This window comes from Epinephelus moara, chromosome 3 (genome assembly GCF_006386435.1).
Source record: "Epinephelus moara isolate mb chromosome 3, YSFRI_EMoa_1.0, whole genome shotgun sequence".
In the NCBI taxonomy this organism is placed as follows: domain Eukaryota; kingdom Metazoa; phylum Chordata; class Actinopteri; order Perciformes; family Serranidae; genus Epinephelus; species Epinephelus moara.
In genome coordinates, this window is record NC_065508.1 from 2,528,887 (window position 1) to 2,542,743 (window position 13,857).

Genomic DNA, 13,857 nt, shown 5'->3' on the forward strand with positions numbered 1-13,857 from the left:
GAGTGCACTGCTGAAATCCAATAATATTCTTTTAAAAAATCTAATTTGATGCATTCATCCTGTGCTTGCTGTGATGAATCACCTCTCCTGCAATGAGTGTGTCCCTGCAAATTATATTTGATGCTCTTTGAAAATACTAATAAAGTCCAGACTTTCCTTCTCTATTTTCTCTCAGCTCTCCCTCCCTGAGATGTTTTTACCTAGAGGCTTGAAACTTTGAACTACTGCAAAATTTATTAGCGCTCATGACAACATGACAAATAGCACAATTATCTGCTTCATCATGATGTTTATCATCATCTACCCTATGATTGCAAAGTCATTTTAAAATTGACCTCTATTAAAGAACTCCAAATAGAAAGTATTGATTTCTTCAACATGAAATCATATCATACAGGTCTTCCCGATCATCCCTGTGTAATGTAATACACATAGTAACAGGGCAGATGCGCCAATCACATTAAAACCAGCTTTGTCATTACAAAGTCCACATTCACAGCTAACTATAAAGCTGAGAAACTCCTGTGTAGAGTCAAAGCTTTATGCAAAAATATAATTTTATTTAAACACGTAACCTATTTAAAAACTCAGCGATAATAGTTGCTCTTCTGTTAATGGGTTTTGAAATTGCAGCTGAAAGTTAGCAGTGAGACGTAAATTGAGATGCATATCAAATCATGAATTGCTTCATCAAAAAATCCCCAAAACACGCTACAGAATTGCAATATGAAAATACTTCGTGAACTCACACGAAAAGTACTTGGACCATCACATGAACTTCTACCAGGCAACAGAAGACATTTCCATTCACATCAGCAGGACGAGTTCTACATCAGCTCTGTTTTCTTTCTTTCATATCTGATAAAAACAAGTGGAAACCTTCGAGGCTGAAAAATGAAGCCAATGCCCAAGTGCCAAAAACTGCAGTTTCACGAACGGCCACTTGAGGCTGTCAATCCCTCGCTCCTCCACAGTGCCAACCTCTTGTCCAAATATGGTTGCTTCTGTTGCTTCTGGCGACGGCCGAAATGCCAAACTCAGGGCTGTTTGGGGTGACGTCACGGTAGCTACGTCCGTTATTTAATACAGTCTATGGAAAAATCTTACTGCAACTGACAAATCTAGACTTATATTTGCATTTATTAAAGTCATCACAATCTGTGCAGTTCTTTGTCAGAAAATTACTTTATTTTATTCTATATATAGTAAAAATATAAATTTAAACCATTTCACTGATTCAACTGGAACAATTCAAAACAATCTGTGGACAAATCTTGAGGGAAATATCATTTAAAATAAGTAAATGAAATTAAATGCAAACCATGGTCTTACTGGTGAGATGATTTAGTCAAAGCAAGAACGTGAAAAATCTGATTTTTCTGCAACTGAAACTCTAGATATTCACATCAACATCTATGCCTTTCATTCAATGGCGGTTTTATGAGTTAAATACTCTGTCTATCAATGTCTGTCCAGTATTCTCTGTAATTAAAAGTCACCCTGGAGACAGATGCAGAAAATGTATTGAAATAATTGTATAAACTTGAATTTATGTTCATGTTAAATTCAAGCAGTCTGCACCAGATAGCTATCAGTCTTCTTAGACACCCAGCAGCAGTGTGACATGCGTGGTTTTCTGATGTTTGGCTCAAACAAATTGTTTCCACTGACTGTTTTTTTTTTCAACACTGCCCACCTTTTGTACAAATGAAAGGTGCGTTCACTGGCTCCAGTGAGTCATCATCAGGTATCAGCTGTGCGGACTGCCTGTGGATGGTCCCACGCTGTCATTCTGTCCCTCCTCCTCCGCAGAGTCCTCAGAGCTGTTTACCACTGCAGCACTGAGAGAATGGAGCTCCTCCAAGACAGACAGAAGTCTCCCTGACAGGATACAGACAGGCCATTGGTCAGATCAATCATGTCTGTGTAAATGTTAGGACGTGTCTGACGCATGAGGAGTTAGGACACTGCTCACCGTCTGCAGATACTTTTGTTCCCACAGAGCGACTCCTCTCTGACGGTTTTTCTCCATGTTCTCTGGGAGCAGCAGAGGTTTGTAGAGGTGTTGTGTGAGCTCTTGTATATTCACTTGTCAGCCCTTTCTCAGCAACAGTGGCCTGAAAGAGATTCAGGTCATAAGAGGTCATCAGCAGAAGACAGAAACATTTTCACGACTGTCTTTTAGTTTAAAAATTCTTACCAGCAGTAGTTTCCTGTCTTTCTCTGTCTCCTTCACTTGTTTGCTCTGGACTTCCCTCTTCGTGTGTTGTTGAGTTTTTCTCATCTCATCCTGTTTTCTTGCTGCCTCCTTCTCAAACTGCCGCAAAGTCATAACTGCAAGAGACAACACAGACAGATCAAAAGCCATGGGGAAATGCTGCTATATACTGGGTAAACAATTGCAGTCATATTAGATCACAGTCTGCATTACAGATATGACTTCAGCACCCCCCCCCCCCCCCCGTTAAGCTGCTGTGGGCTGAGATAGCATGGTGCTAATCCTGCTACCTGCTTTGGTGTGCTCTCTCCTGGCAGTATTGACTTGAACCTCCATCTCTCTCAGCCTCTCAGCACAGCAGTCCTCGATCTCAGACACTCTCTCCTGCAGGGCTGAAGGGGAACAAATGCACCACTCCTCAATACAGTATCTTACACACTGAGAAAAACAGTCTAATGCTGTATTTCTATGTACCTCTGGGGATTAACTGGATTTTATTGCATCTGTTTGCAAATTTTCAAAGACCACAAAACCTCCAAAAACAGGAGGCTGATTGAATCAGTTCGAGATTTATCAGTTATTACAATGCAGCCACGATAGCGCATAAGGGACTGAAACAAAGCAAGGTGGCAGCAGTCTAACAGTCGAAAAAAAAAAAGCACCACTTGTTGTTTTGTAATAAAGCAAGAGGCAAACATTTGTTCATCTGTTCTTTCAATAAAGACAAAGGAATATACAGTGAAGCCATTTAAGACCTGGAATTTAAAGCTGGTTTTGCAGTACCTTTACATCTAAATGAACCTCCCTTACATTCATGCCCTTGCCAATCTAGTTCACACAATGCTGATTACGCCTATCTACGCCAGGGAGAACTCTCAGTTTCGTAGTATACTGGAGTTGTGAGGTCTGTGGCGACTTTCCAAGTGATGCAATTTTACGTCAACCAGCCAAAGCGAAAGGGGGCAGCAAATCCTAAGAAGCGTGCAAAAAAGGTTTCTGGAGTGGGTGCTCCAGATAAAAAAGAAACTCTGCACTCAGAGGCGGGATTAAAGTACCACAAAAAGTACTTAAAGAGAGTGCTCCTGGGGATAGGGGGTGACATAGGAGAGAGGTGGGAAGCTCACCTGCTGGCATGCGTCATAAGCAGGAGTCGACAGTGTTTGTGTAATTACTCTCACTGCCAGAGGGGGGAGACAAAAGTCCCACGCTCCAGCTTTAAGGGAAATGACACCCAACAGTCCGGATTTGATGTTTGCATCATTAAAGCAGCTGTATTCAATACTTGTATTTTACCAATGGATCCCATTATGACATGTATATGAAAGGAGTCGATCATTATGACAAACCAACAGAGAAAATGATCACTCTACATTTCCCATCGACTTTCAAGTCATCGTTTGTTTGTGCTCCAGCCCACAGCTTTACTGTTTTGGTTCATGGACTGTACGCTACATGTCCAGCACCAAACAGCACACAGAAACAGTTTGTGACTTACTGGTAAAAGCAGTGGGAAATTTAGCAGCTAAAGAGCCAGATATTTCCCTGAGGAGTAGGTGGAAAGCAAAACACAGTTAAAAGGAGAGTGGATATTGGACTCGCGTTCATCAGGAGGGCACAAACACGACTACAAATCAATGCTAATGTTGAACCGCAACTGCTGGGTGTGTGTGTGTGTGTGTGTGTGTGTGTGTGTGTGTGTGTGTACATAAGCAACTGTCTACAGACAAGTTTAAAGTTTCAACTTAAAGGTGACAATATACGAACGTACATATAGGCCACATGATGATTTCAGACCGACTTGAAAAAATTAAAAATTGTGACCCTGTCCTAATGCTGGTTTAAAGCTATGAGCTTCCCGAGTGCCCAGGTTGAAATCTTGAGCCAACTGGGAAAAATGTATTAGGGAAAGTCAGTAATTCTCCCTGATCAACGACAGTCAAGGTGCTCTTGAGCGTGTCACTTAATCCCCAACTGCTCCAGTGAAGCTACCGAGGAGACCGGAGTGGCCAGCTGTGACAATGTGGAGACTGTGACGAAGGGCATTTCTGAAATAGAGCAGGAGTGCTCAGTATGCTTTCCCTGGATAAGTCGAGGCTGAAAAACAGTCATGCGGCTTAAGGTAGCCGCTGCCTCACCACGGTCGCTGTGCTCCTGCTGGCTGAGCAGCTCAGACCGGAGTTTCTCCAGGTTGACCTTGCTCTCCTCCAGCTGGGTCTGGATCTGCTGCAGGCTCAGCTCGGCCTCCTCTCTGCCAGCCACAGCCTGCCGGACCTCCGCCCAGCTCTGCTCCAGCGCTTGTTGCTGCTGCCGCTTCAGTTTGCTTTCATCTGAGGAGGATGTACAAAGGTAAACTGAGACACATACATTGCCAAAGCATGGATACCAGACAGATAAACAGATAATGTGTTATAATAAGGTGTTGTGAGTTGTAAGGGTGCTCACACTGTTCTTTCAGATCAGCCAGAGCTTTCTCGATGAGCTCCGGGGTTCTTTTGAGCTCCTGTGTGAGCTTGTCTCTCTCTTCACACACCAAACTAAGCTCTGTCTGAAGGTTTGTGATGCTGCAGGGCAACACAGACAAGATGGCAGAGCAAATAAAGGAACAGAAAGTCAAGCAGAGAGGCGGAGAAGCAACTGCATGGTGTATAACAAAGGAAGGCAAACTCAAAACTATTTTTACATGTAGACTAATAACTCTCGACAAAACTGACTTTGCATACAATTGTTAAACCCTGATATGTTGACACAGTATATCAGACAAATATTCCTATCAATATCACAATTATGATTTCAACCATATTACCCTGCCATATTTACCTCCTAACAAAGCTGAAACACGTATTTCATGCTTGTTCACAAATTCTTTTTAAAGCTTTATTTGGCCAGTGTAAATATTAAGCTTCTAATAAGAATTCTTACTAATTCTCTGAATTAGTGCTCAAAGGGTTCTTGGATTAAATGAATTCTCTCATAATTAATGCACTCCAAATCTGACCAGTAGTCATTCAATTTAATCACTTAAGAAGTAGAAGTACTAACACATCTACTGTTTACAGCTTAGAAAGTGCAAAGAGGTGCTCGACTTTCTTCATTTCACATTATAATTTGAGTGCTTTGGGTTTTGGGGCTGTTGATCAGAATAGGTAAGCACTTTAAAGACATGACTTTGGGCTCCAGAATATGCACAGCTTGCATAACTTCTGCCATTACAGAGCAAATTATCTTCCAGAGTATAGGTATTGACAAATATTTGTGGGGAAAAAATACACACGCACACATATACACAGACCACTGCAGCCATTTATAAATTCTTTGCATTTAGTCTCATGTGAGTACTTAGATGAGAAAGCCATTTTGCTAATGGAATAGTTTTGATGATAATGTAACTTTTTGTAAAACTAGATGCAAGAAATCGTGTAAAAATGGCTGGTGAAACTTCATACCTGTCAGCGGCTTGTTCTGCCTGTTTACTGGCCTGCTGAACTTTCTGTAGAGCCACCTTCCTCATGGTCAAACCTGAAAAACAAAAACACTGTGACATACAATCTTTACCAGAAATATGCAATTCAAACTGAAGTGCTGCAATCACACCATCAACCTCCAGTAAGACCGCACCTTGGATTGTCTCCACTCGTCTTTTAGCAAAAGTCAGCCTCTGGGTCAAAGTGTTGAGCCTTGACTGAGCTGCATCCACTTCTGCCACCTTGCTTTCAAATGCCAGACTGAACCTGTGAGGCACAGCCAAAATGTGTGATAATACAGCATTAACTGTAATGAAACTTTCACCACTGGCAAGAAAATTTCTGTTTTTTCCCTTTAATTCCTTTAATTAATCACCTAATCCTTTCATTTTTGAATTTAGATAAATGTTTTACCTACGCACTGCCTCTGTCAGGATTTTTAGTTCAGCCTCGTCTTTCTGTCTCTGTGACTTTAGCTGTGAGTTTTCCACTTGCTCCTGGGCCAAGTCGTGTTTCAGTGTCTGGGAAGAAAGTCACACATCCATTTAATAGAGTATTGTACACACTCAGTTTTGAGTATGTTTTCATGCCCAGCTGCTGTTCTGAAACCTTCAACTGCTCTTGGAACCTAACAAAGATTTCATATAGTCAGCATCCCCTGCTGGTAAAAATGCACAAGTGTTTATCACTTTCCTAAGGAGCCACAAATTTATCGTGCATCATCAAAATTTCAGACAGCCACGTAAATCACATCACTTTCTTTGGTACTAACCTCCTTTTCCACTCTCTCCAGGTCTAGCTCAGCTATCCTGTCATCAAGACTGTGTTGGAGCACACTAGCCCGGTGCTGCTCCCGCTGGAGCTCCTGCTCCATGAATCTGACCTAAAAGACAGACATGCAGTATCACACAATAAACACAGTTCCAAACATATGATTATACTGTGGTATATTAACAGATGACTGTTTTCATACCTTTGAAAGAAGTTCATCCTTCTCTCTTTTTAGTTCGATGTCCTTTGAGCGAAGCTGGATGCATAACTTGAACACTTTGTTTCTCCAGAGCTGAAGCACTTGAAGGCCTTCAGATCCATTCTTCCCAAATGGGCCTGTCGAGCTCTATTTAAACACAAACGTGTAGTAAAAGCACACACCACTTCAGCCAATGCTTCATAGCATGAGTAATTATTGCTCACAAATTAGTCTCAATGTTTTCCAAAGAGGACTCTTTAAAATGCATCTTTTTTCCTTTCTTCCCACATCTACATATACAAACTATCAGAGAAGAGTTTCCAAAACAGTATCTGCCCTTAAAATGCACCAACATGCAATGGCCTCCGCCAAAAACTTAAGTTGTATTAAGTAATACAACTTACCTACAATGACAATTACCGATCTCAAGCAACCTTTAAGTTCCTGCAAGTTGACATTTATTCCAAACAAACCAAAATACAGAGTAAAAAGTAAGAAAACACATTCAAAAGTGAATAAATGTTTTATATGTTACCTGCAGAGTCACACTATATATATATATATATATATATATATATATATATATATATATATACACACACATCTGAATAGTGTTCAGCCAACTGAATTACTCCTGCAGGGCTTTGCCATGCTGACAGGAGCTGCTCCATCATCGATCATAAACCCTGTGGTCTGCTTTGGAAAATGGTCAGCAGGAGCGTCTTCAAGATCCATGAGGTGCATCCACACTTGAGACTATTTTGTCAGACTTTTTAAAACTTTACAGCCTAAAGCCAACAACACACAATGATAGGCAGCTGACTGGTCTACGAAGCAAGCCTGTAAGCAGCAGTGCTACGGTTTACTATGTGTTACCAGCATATGGCAATGTGACACTCACCTTATTCACTATTTTCTCTTCTTGGAGGGCGAGTATCTCATTCACAGAGTTTAGCCTGACTGTCAAAAGCTCTGTGGTCATCTGCAGAGCTGCTTTCTCTTTGTTCAGCCTCTATAAAAAGGACGATATTAGAGAAATAAAGTATACAGAATGGGATGAATTGTTATAATATGCATGTTAACTCTTTAATTTAACACTCATTTGCTCCACAATTCTTTCTTTAACCGCCTGAAAAGAACAAGACATTAAGTTTTTTTCCCTGTGCAAGTACTTTACAGTAGGCTGATTGCAATCAATGCATTTTATATTGTGTTCACCTCAACAGCTTTATTTAATTGTTCCTTCTCTCCTTTCTCCGGGGCGAGTTGGCCGATGTAATTTCTGAGGCTGTGCAGTGTTGCCGACTGTGTCTCAAAAGCTTGTCCCATTTGGCTGAAAAATAAACAACATCCCCTCCAAAAAAATCAGTGAATCTGACTACAAAGTGCTACAAATGTTTAGTTCTCTTTGGCTTTAGATTGAATGTGGCACCTTAAATGTTCTTTCAGCCCATCTCTCTCAGTAGATACCGCCATCAGAGTGCTTTTTAGCTGCAGCACTTCTGAGGTCATCGATTGAAATCTGTCCTGTAGTTCACTGATTGTATTTCTTGCTGCAGCCACCTCTTCACAGTGGGAAGCATTCAGCTGTTGCAGCTGAAAGTGTAGAGAGTCAAACAATGAAAATATGAAGACATATACCAATATCTTTTTGACACGGGTCCTTGAGCTGAAATCACTCAAATCAGTATGAACAAAGTTTACAATGGCTTAAATTTCCCTGCAGATATTTACCACACACCTCCACCCCCTGCTTCTTCTGCATTTCCTCCAGTTGTTCTGACAGTTGAAGAGTCAGCTGTTTGGCCTCCTCCGCAGCTTGTAACCTGCCCATTTCAGCCTTCAGAGCAAGCTCCTGGGCTTCCTCTTTGCTCCTTGCTACATCTCTCCTCAGCTTTGTAATTTCCTCGCCAGACTCTTTCTTCAGTCTTTCAAGCTACAAGAATCAAAAATGTTAAAAATCTTCATATATAAAACTAATCATAATGAGGTGACTGGAAGCTATTAAGACTACAAGACTGTCCTAAAAACATCAGACTACAAACTACAAAAATGAGCTACAAGATGCCAGTAAATCTCAGGTGATCTTTGTCGACATTAGTGTCGAAATGAAATGTTTTGTTAGTAAGTAGCATTACCTGGGAGCTTATTTTCTCCTTCTGTGTACTGCTGTGAGTGAGCTCCGTTCTGATTTGGCTGAGTTCAGTCTTAGCTTTACATAGCTCTTCACGCACTGCTTCCAGCTCATGGCTCTGTCTGTTGAACAAAGGTGATGTTAAGCTTGTTCACAATGACTCATTATTCATCTCTGAAATGTTTAGTTACAACCTGTAAAGTGGCTCGATATCATAGCACAAGCATCTCTTCTACCTGTTCAGGGTGCTGTCTCTGTCTCTCATCTCTTCCCTGTGTCTCGCTGCAGTCTCCTTCAAGGTCTCCACCTGCCCCTTCAACCTCTCAGCCTCAGCCTTGTGCATCTCTGCCTCCAGACGCCACTCTGACTCCCGTCTAAACCACTGCTCGCCTCTCTCTGCACACCTGTGTTTGAGGAAGAGGAGCTACTCATGTACCCAACACGCCACCTATTACTGACAGATAATAACAGTATTTCTGACTATATAAAACACAGTGCGGGATACCTTGCTCTAAGGTCGGCTGGGTGATCCACAGGGCTCCTTCCTCTTATGCTGTCCCCTTGTAACATCATGATCCTTTGATTTTCTTTCCTCAGTTCCAAGATTTCCTGCTGGGCCTGAGTGATGGCGAGCCATGGATTGGCAGGACTGGGATCTCCTGATGGTAGTGATGTGACACTTGGGTTCATCCAGGAGTTGAGTGGCGGTTTTCTTGCACTGTGAACGCCTCTTTGTGCTCCAGCAGACTGGACACTCGAGGCGAAATGCGATGGGGGGACCAGATCCTCCTGGGTATTCCCTGCATTACACAATTAATGTTATTGTGTGTGCGTGCCTTACCTGGGTTAGCTATGTCTAGCAGTCTAGTGTAAATGTAATATTTCCCATGTTTCTGAAGTAGAGTGTTTTAACTTCACTTGACTTCCAGGAAAGTTACCAAAATATGATGACTTAACTTCACTCCCTTCTTTTTGCTAATACTTAGTCAACGCTAGTGTTGACAACTGCAGACTAGTTTAGCTAAGTACGCTAGGTTACACTGTAAGCTACCGTAAGCTAGCATTATCTTGAACTCAACGTATACGTTAGGAGCAAATGTGAACAATAAACATGGCGAGAACAGGAAACTTACTTGGAGCCGCTGGTGAGGTAAAGTCAGTGGGCACTATGAGCCTTTCTTTTCCCACGTTATGTCTCTCCATGTTCAACACATTAAGTACTACAGACTGGAAGCCAAACAACAAACAGGGAAACAGTCCGAGGTGTTTGGGTGCTCTTTTTGACTCTATTCTCCCGCGGGTCACGTCACTTGTGGTTGCCTTAGTTACGGGCTACAGCGGTAACCCCCGGAGCTCTCTGAATGTGCTATATTAGCTAGCCAACTTATGATGCTAAAGTTATACATCGATTAAATCACAAATACATGAAGCCTACCGGCAACAAAATGAACGAATGTTTATGAACTTAACATAAATTACATGATTTACCGGACATCACTGCCACACATTAATATCGCGCAATGCATCACGGGAAAGTGGAAAGAACCTGAAAGTACTTTGGAATTAGTTTTCCCTGAGCTCTGTCTTCCAGGGTGTTATTCCTCTCAGGCTGCCCGCAATCTCGCCTCCATCGCAAGAACCCTGCATCAGCCCTTGTTTTATATATTGGCTGGTAAAGAGTTTATCGAGGGAGGCTCAAGTCCAGTACACAATCTGGTTATTAGCTTACCTGATAGACTTTACTCAGGACAACAAAAGCCCATAGCACATAGCTTTGTTGCACAGGGGTGGAGTTGTGACTTTGATTGGCACAGGGTACTGTATGATGGCAGGTCTGTGATCATTTCACATATAAGCAGAGGTGGGTAGAGTAGCCAAATATTGTACTCAAGTAAGAGTACTGATACTTTAGAACAATATTACTCAAGTAAAAGTAAAAAGTATTTTGCATTAAAACTACTCTGAAAAGTACAATTTATCCAAAAAGTTACTCAAGTAAATGTAACTGAGTAAATGTAACTAGTTACTACCCACCTCTGCATATAATTAGCCCATGTGTTAAACTAATGTTGTGAAATGTACTGCTTTATTGTATTCAAGGTTACGACGGAGTATTAGGGCCACACTGAAGAAAAAACATTCGGAGATTTCAAGAATAAAGTCATAATATTTAGAGAAAAAAAAGTCGTAATTCAATGAGAAAAAAGTCATAATATTATGAGAATAAAGTCATAATTTAATGAGAATAAAGTTGTAAATTTAATGAAAAAAGTCATAATATTATGAGAATAAAGTCGTAGCTTTTAAGGAAATAACCAACAACAAACAAAATGGGTTAGAGGATGAAGGTTAGAGGTGTGTTGCCTCGACTTAATATAACACTTAACATTATGACTTTTTTATCATCAAATTACGACTTTATTCTCATAATATTATGACTTTTTTTATCATTAAATTACGACTTTATTCTCGTAATATTATGACTTTATTCTCAAAATCTCAAAAAAAAAATCTGCAGTGTGGCCCTAATAATCCATCGTACAAGGTGGCTCAATGACAGGTATTTTATTCTAAAATCAGTGAGATGATGAAAGATGTTTTTGTGGCGATTAGTGGGACAGGGACCATTTTTTTGACTCCCCCAACTCAAGAGCACCCAGGGGTATCTGACAGACCTTTTCTGCATGATATTTCCAGTTTTGCAGAAAAGCCAGTGCACAGCATGCTTTCAGGGCAACAAATAATCGAGCTTTGCATAGTAATTGGTGATAATTTGATTATGTAACTGAATTTCTGGATTGAGGTGCATCCATAAATACGTTACCTCCAACTGTAAAACGAAAAGTATATGAATAATTTATTATAATTATGCATTTGCATTTTTTGACAGATTTCTGTGTGCTCACTTTCCTCTATCTGCAGTGGTGCACATTTTGCACACACTGCATTTGTGCTGTTTATCTATAAACTGCAAACAGGAGCTCACCTTCAAATGGAGAACTATCTACATATATGATTGGCAGTATATTCACTATTCAGAGGGCTATAATTACTATAGCGTCCCTATTTTCTTATATACTCTCATGTTATTTCCCTCTGGTGTCTTCAGCAGCCGTTTCTGTTTGTTCTTACCTAAAGAATATCCTCCTCTCTACAGCTGCCAATGACCCACTTTCCCCCCGGGGTTCATTAAAGTTTCATATAATCTAATCTAATCTATTTATGGTGTGTTCAAAGAACACAGAGGCATTTTAGGCGGATTCATTTATGTAATCACATTAATCGATAAAACCTGCCAATACAAAGAAACAGATGATAGAGGGAACGGTTAAATACAAACCTCAACAAATAGTGTAAGACGACAAAAAATGTATAAACATACAGGTATATTGCCAAACAACTGATGGGAAAATGAAAGACTGTGGTGTGGACCTGGTAAAATATCCATAACATGGTGAAGTGCTTGTTGAAGGAGAACAGTGGGAGTGCTGTGCATTATTTGGGCATGTTGTATCCTCCCAGCACTCGACAGACACTGCAGCAAGTCCTGAAGAACAAAGCAGAGTAAAAGAGGTATCAGAGCCACTGGGAATCCAGAAATCAAAGACAATACTGACCCTGTTCAGAAAGAGGGCAGAATTAAGATGCAGCTCTGTGTCTTTGAAGGAGCTAATCAAGGTGGACCTTTGCTGCCTATAGCACATATGACAGCTAGAAAGAGCATTTTGAAAAAGACAGACAGACAGATTAATCCCCAGAATGTGTAATATGGCACATGTCATCCTCCAGCTCCTCCTGGGTGATCTCTTAAGGAGTTCCCAGGTCACATGTGATACTTAATACCTGCATTGTGTCCTAGGTCTACCCCAGGGTCTCCTCCCAGCTGGATGTGTCTGGGAGGCATCCTTATCAGATGCCAAAACCACCTTAACTGGTTCCTTCCAATTTTAGGAGCAGTAGTTTTATTTCCAGTCCCTTTCCAATGTCTCCTCACCCAGATCGTTTGAGCACAGACGGAAACTCATTTTGGCCACTTGTAACAACTTGTATCAGTAACCTTGCTGTTTCAGTCACTACCCAGTGTCCGTGACCACAGAGGCAGTCTCAGCTGGATTCAGAATAAGATTATTACTAAGCAGGGTTTCACATACAAGGACTTTGGCTTGGTCTTTTAAAAAAAAAAAATACACACAATAAACATGTTATTAAGAGGAAATAAATAATAAGGGCAAAGTAGTCGGTCACGAGTTTCTCAGGCCCTATGGCAGCTTTCTAGAACCTCTTTGAGGACAACTAAAACTATTTTAAACTCCTCCCACACCTGAGGCGTGCATCTTTTCATTATAAATATTTCTCCTAATCCCACTTAAGGACAATGGATATCCAGGCACACCCATGGCCACGGAAACTGCTTTATCTTTGTCCCTAATCAAGCTGACTCAGCCCACACTTACTGTAGGGTTCATGGGAGAAACTGTCCATGACTGCAAATATATGGACTGGAAATTGTGTCTTTAATTAAAATGTCTTCCTTTCAAAAATGTGCTTGATGAACTCTTCACACGCCACATGGGTAATACTGGTAGGTCTAGTGCCTACACGGAAATATGCCCTCATTAAAAACTTGGTAGTGGATCCATAAGGCCCTGCTAAAACCAGGAATTGGATGCATAATAAGGCTTAGTTGCTTAAAGTAAGATAATACTCTATGTGTTTACACCTATCTATTTATTATATAAGTTTCTGTAACCCACGATGTGTATCAAACAGAGCCTCAGCAGAAAATAAACGTGGGCCTTCTTTCTTTATAAAAGCTTTCCTTGCCTTGGTAAACCAGCTTGAAACAGATATCACTAGCAGCATCCACCCCGAGGATTGTAAAGACGATCCCTCAGTTGTGTACATGCGCAAATCACAGCACCACAGCATCACAGCTATCGCCACTGGGCATTACACCGGGCAGAAAGCATGTGTGGGAAAAATGTTTGCTCTGTCAGCAACTGTCTGGACTTCACCTCATAGGCCTATTGTATATGTGACTAGATTTCTAGTGTGTGGTTGGGGAAGATTTCTG

The 13,857-nt window shown here is 41.0% G+C and overlaps 1 protein-coding gene across 1 annotated transcript; it reads right to left on the reverse strand.

Annotated features, from left to right (window-relative positions):
* Nucleotides 1-1,129: 1,129 nt before the first annotated feature.
* Nucleotides 1,130-10,287, reverse strand: cchcr1 (coiled-coil alpha-helical rod protein 1). The gene is made up of 19 exons (XM_050040344.1): nucleotides 9,917-10,287; nucleotides 9,289-9,583; nucleotides 9,020-9,187; nucleotides 8,788-8,905; nucleotides 8,391-8,585; nucleotides 8,082-8,245; nucleotides 7,868-7,982; nucleotides 7,551-7,661; nucleotides 6,653-6,796; nucleotides 6,452-6,562; nucleotides 6,094-6,200; nucleotides 5,834-5,946; nucleotides 5,662-5,734; nucleotides 4,661-4,779; nucleotides 4,354-4,545; nucleotides 2,509-2,610; nucleotides 2,201-2,334; nucleotides 1,976-2,117; nucleotides 1,130-1,881 (listed from the first exon to the last, which is right to left on the reverse strand). Exons 1-19 carry the CDS (start codon nucleotides 9,984-9,986, stop codon nucleotides 1,751-1,753), a joined length of 2,604 nt encoding a protein of 867 aa, XP_049896301.1. The 5' UTR covers nucleotides 9,987-10,287; the 3' UTR covers nucleotides 1,130-1,750.
* Nucleotides 10,288-13,857: the final 3,570 nt, after the last annotated feature.

Bases quoted from the DNA above. Each gene is read 5' to 3' on its own strand.
- cchcr1 (XM_050040344.1), bottom strand. From the start codon at position 9,986: ATGGAGAGACATAACGTGGGAAAAGAAAGGCTCATAGTGCCCACTGAC. The intron at 8,586-8,787 runs GTAATGCTACTT...TGATTCTTGTAG, and splicing joins AGGAGAAAATAAGCTCCCAG to CTTGAAAGACTGAAGAAAGA. The intron at 1,882-1,975 runs GTGAGCAGTGTC...GTATCCTGTCAG, and splicing joins AACAAAAGTATCTGCAGACG to GGAGACTTCTGTCTGTCTTG.